General features: G+C 30.9%; 1 protein-coding gene across 1 annotated transcript in view; it reads right to left on the bottom strand.

Annotated features, from left to right (window-relative positions):
* Positions 1-4,828, bottom strand: part of LOC106474871 — a gene marked incomplete at its 5' end in the record, with an annotated part of 29,792 nt that overhangs the window by 21,109 nt on the left and 3,855 nt on the right. Inside the window, 3 exons of the mRNA XM_013935568.2 lie at positions 1,192-1,253; positions 1,947-2,164; positions 4,015-4,218. Of these exons, the coding sequence (XP_013791022.2) occupies positions 1,192-1,253; positions 1,947-2,164; positions 4,015-4,218 (484 nt within the window). The remainder of the gene's footprint in view (positions 1-1,191; positions 1,254-1,946; positions 2,165-4,014; positions 4,219-4,828) is intronic.

Below are 4,828 nucleotides of genomic sequence, written 5' to 3'. Positions count from 1 at the left end.
TGTACAACTTCTATGATAACAATATGTTACATTATAGTCACAGTTATATTTTATCTACATTCACTGTACAACTTCTATGATAACAAATGTTACATTATAGTCACAGTTATATTTTATCTATATTCAGTGTACAACTTCTATGATAACAACATGTCACATTATAGTCACAGTTATATTGTAACATGTATATTCAGTGTACGACTTCTATGATAACAACATGTTACATTATAGTCACAGTTATATTTTATCTATATTCACTCTACAACTTCTATGATAACAATATGTTACATTATAGTCACAGTTATATTTTATCTATATTCAGTGTACAACTTCTATGATAACAACATGTTATATTATAGTCACAGTTATATTGTAACATGTATATTCAGTGTACGACTTCTATGATAACAATATGTTACATTATAGTCACAGCTATATTTTATCTATATTCACTGTACAACTTGTGTGATAACAATGTTACATTATAGTCAAGTTATATTTTATCTATATTCACTGTACAACTTGTGTGATAACAATGTTACATTATAGTCACAGTTATATTTTATCTATATTCACTGTACAACTTCTATGATAACAATATGTTACATTATAGTCACAGTTATATTTTATCTATATTCAGTGTACAGCTTCTATGATAACATGTTACATTATAGTCACAGTTATATTTTATCTATATTCACTGTACAACTTCTATGATAACAATGTTACATTATAGTCACAGTTATATTTTATCTATATTCAGTGTACAACTTGTGTGATAACAATGTTACATTATAGTCACAGTTATATTTTATCTATATTCACTGTACAACTTGTGTGATAACAATATGTTACATTATAGTCACAGTTATATTTTATCTATATTCACTGTACAACTTGTGTGATAACAATATGTTACATTATAGTCACAGTTATATTGTAACATGTATATTCAGTGTACGACTTCTATGATAACAATGTTACATTATAGTCACAGTTATATTTTATCTATATTCACTGTACAACTTGTGTGATAACAATATGTTACATTATAGTCACAGTTATATTTTAGATTCACATAAAATTTGTACTGTATATATTCTTGAAGGTGTTTATCTATCATTTCCTGTTACTGACTAAGACGTTACTTAAAAATCATTATTTTCCTCTCATTAAAAGAAAAGTACATACGAGTCAAATATGGAGACCTTGCCGTTGCTACTCATCCAACCAATAATGGCATCCGAGTTGGCCTGCAACCGAAATAAGCACCGGGTGATAAACAATACTACAAGCAGTGTTGAATTATATATGGCGTTTTCAGTTATCAAATGTATATAACAATGAAATAAGAACAATAATAATTTGAAATGTTTAACATTAAATTATATCTGTAGCTGTGACTTCACAAATTAAAACCAGTCCCAGTATTTAATCATATTCTGAACACTTGATTTCCTAAAAATAAATAGTAATGACAACTATAACGATTAATTTTACTCAACCCTAAATCTGAATGCAGTTTTCCATCTTTTACTCCATTTTTATGTATAAAGAGAATAATAAATGATAAAGCTCTTTATTTCTAATTATTAATTATTTTCTTTTACTTATTATTGTTGTATCACTTTCTAAAAATCCATGGGCTGTATATGATACTAATAACAAGATGTCCTGAAAATCTCTCTCTCTTCTTGTACATCTTTCACGTTACAAGAATGACATCATTGTCATGTCGGCAAGAGAAGGTTCAATGTCGGGTTCTTTGTTTGTGAGATAAAAATCCAAGGTGTGCAGGAAATGAAAGAACGCACCTTTGATGTTTGTCATCACATTGTAGACGGTAACAGAAATCTGAACCGATGCAGATCATTTCTTATGATTGTAAATTATCCTTGCCACTTTATTAAAAGAACAGAATTTTGAGACACACTGCAGACACTCACCATATCTTTATCTTTAGAGAAGCCAATACCTGTCCACTTATCAGGATGACTACTGCTGATCCAGAAGTATATTTCATCTTTTGATTCATGGAAGTACCATCTAGCAATGTACTCACAGCTGTCATCCTCACAGTCTCTCGGATGTTTCCATTCACCGGCGCAACCTTCGATTCTTTTCTCAACCGGCTCGTCAACCTCATTTTTTACTTTTCTCTCTTCTGACAAAGATAACAAAAATGTACCTACATAAGTAACTAAATATATTCTTCTGTTTCACATTTTCAAGGAATTCTTGTGTAGGATTTACTTAAATTTAGATGTTTTTTTATCACAAAAGACCATCATGTTACATTTTAGAACACATTTTAAAGTCAAACTTTCCCTCTCATGATGTTGCTGACAAATGTTTTGCAAGACACCAGCTTCAATAAGATTTCATGTTCCACTTCAATATCAATAAGAGGTCGTTACTTGCATGACACTCGGGTCAGTCCATATTCTAAGCTCTACTTCATAACTGCACAAAGGGAGTTATAAGAAATATGGTGGGTACCCAATTAAATTAACTCTCCCCCTTCTTTATATATATATATCATGTTGTTTGAATAGTTTTAACACATGGACACTAAACATCACAAAAACTCAAACACGTGGACAGTCCATGTGTTTGAGTTTTTTGTGATGTTTAGTTTTTTGTGATGTTTAGTCTCAAACACATGGACACTAAACATCACAAAAAACTCAAACACATGGACTCTAAACATCACAAAAACTCAAACACATGGACAGTCCATGTGTTTGAGTTTTTTGTGATGTTTAGTCTAAACATCACAAAAACTCAAACACATGGACTCTAAACATCACAAAAAATTCAAACACATGGACACTCTTTACTGAAACTGATATGAATAGTGCAGTAGAGCATGCAATTACTGTCCTATTCAAAATGTTAACTGTAAAACTAGAAAACAGAACAACTGCAAATGATAGATAAGATAAAATCAACCAGAAACAGCAAACCATCAAAAGTAATTTTCATTCAATGACTCATAATTTTTGACTTGATTTAAAATCAGAAAAGTTGGATTTCCCTTTAAAATTTTGAAAAGAAAATAACATAAGATTGATTTTCGAGTTTAACTGCATATAAGAAAAGATCTCCCCTCATATTGTTAAACGTATTTATATAAATCCTTTTAGACTGTAGGGTTTTTCTTTCTCTATGGAGAACACCTGATACAAAGACTTACACCCAAATATCCTTATCAAAGGTAGAGGCTTAGCAGCTTTTTATTATTTAGCAATAAAAAGATTTTATTCTATTCAATTTTAAGAGAAAAAGTTGGAGCATTACTTTCCTTATTAATAAAATGAATAACCTTAGTGTATTTTTAAAAAAATTCATGAACAGTTCTTGAAAAACAGTTTCATCTACTAATCTAAAGAAAGATAAGTATTTTTTAAAAGTAATAGCATGTTTCTTGTAATAAAAAAATCAAATTAAGTTCACTTTGAGAAAACTGTGTAAGAACATAATCATAAAAATACTGTGAATGTATTTAAAAATTCTTTATCAAGAGAAAAAAATTTAGCCTTGTGAAAAATGTGTATCTTAAAAAGTTTCTATTTAGAAACCATCACATTAAACGTTCACGTATTAATGAATTAAATCAACCATCAAATTAAACGTTCACGTATAAATGAATTAAATCAACCATCACATTAAACTTTCATGTATAAATAAAGTAACTCAACCATCACATTAAACGTTCATGTATTAATGAATTAAATCAACCATCAAATTAAACGTTCACGTATAAATAAAGTAAATCAACCATCACATTAAACTTTCATGTATAAATAAAATAAATCAACCATCACATTAAACATTCATGTATAAATAAAGTAAATCAACCATCACTTTAAATGTTCATGTATAAATAAAGTAAATCAGCCATCACATTAAACGTTCATGTATAAATAAAGTAAATCAACCATCACATTACATGTTCATGCATATATATAGCTAAACCTGTACAGTATATCATGTTAGGTACTCTATAAATACCATAGAAATTCAAAGTAGTTTTCCCTCGCTGTTGGCCATGGCCATGATACTTTACTTCATCAGATCTATAGAAATCCTTGACCTTCGCATTACCAGCTTCTAGACCTGTAGCTGGCCGATGAATGTAGTTTCCAGGCTCTTGGCCAAGTGCCCAGATGATGTCCATTTCAGCATTTTCAATGGTGTGGTCAGTGAGCTCTTCAGCTAAATATATTAAAATATATTTATGAGCTATATTCAAATCAAACAGTTACTTTTCTAATTCTTACTGATACAATAAAGAATTCTTAGAAAGAAGCCAACATGGGTAAGGAGATGGGAAAATTATATGGACACGTTCAAAACATGATACAACTGAGCCACAGACGCAGGTCTGGGAATGGGAAGATACTACCACAAAAATTAGTCAAAGAAAATATGAAGAGTTACTGTAACATGTCTTAGGATACTACACTGGGACCGAGTCTGTTCTTAACCTACTTTGAAGACTACTACCACAGGGACCAGATCTTAGGATACTACACTGGGATAGAGTCTGTTCATAACATACTTTGAAGACTACTACCAGAGGGACGAGATCTTAGGATACTACACTGGGACCGAGTCTCTTCTTAACCTACTTTGAAGACTACTACCAGAGGGACCAGATCTTAGGATACTACACTGGGATAGAGTCTGTTCATAACATACTTTGAAGACTACTACCAGAGGGACGAGATCTTAGGATACTACACTGGGACCGAGTCTCTTCTTAACCTACTTTGAAGACTACTACCAGAGGGACCAGATCTTAGGATACTACACTGGGACCGAG

This window comes from Limulus polyphemus, unplaced genomic scaffold, assembly GCF_000517525.1.
Source record: "Limulus polyphemus unplaced genomic scaffold, Limulus_polyphemus-2.1.2 Scaffold7795, whole genome shotgun sequence".
In the NCBI taxonomy this organism is placed as follows: Eukaryota; Metazoa; Arthropoda; class Merostomata; order Xiphosura; family Limulidae; genus Limulus; species Limulus polyphemus.
The sequence above is the reverse complement of the archived record's forward strand: the minus strand, read 5'-3'. Positions and strand labels throughout refer to the sequence as shown.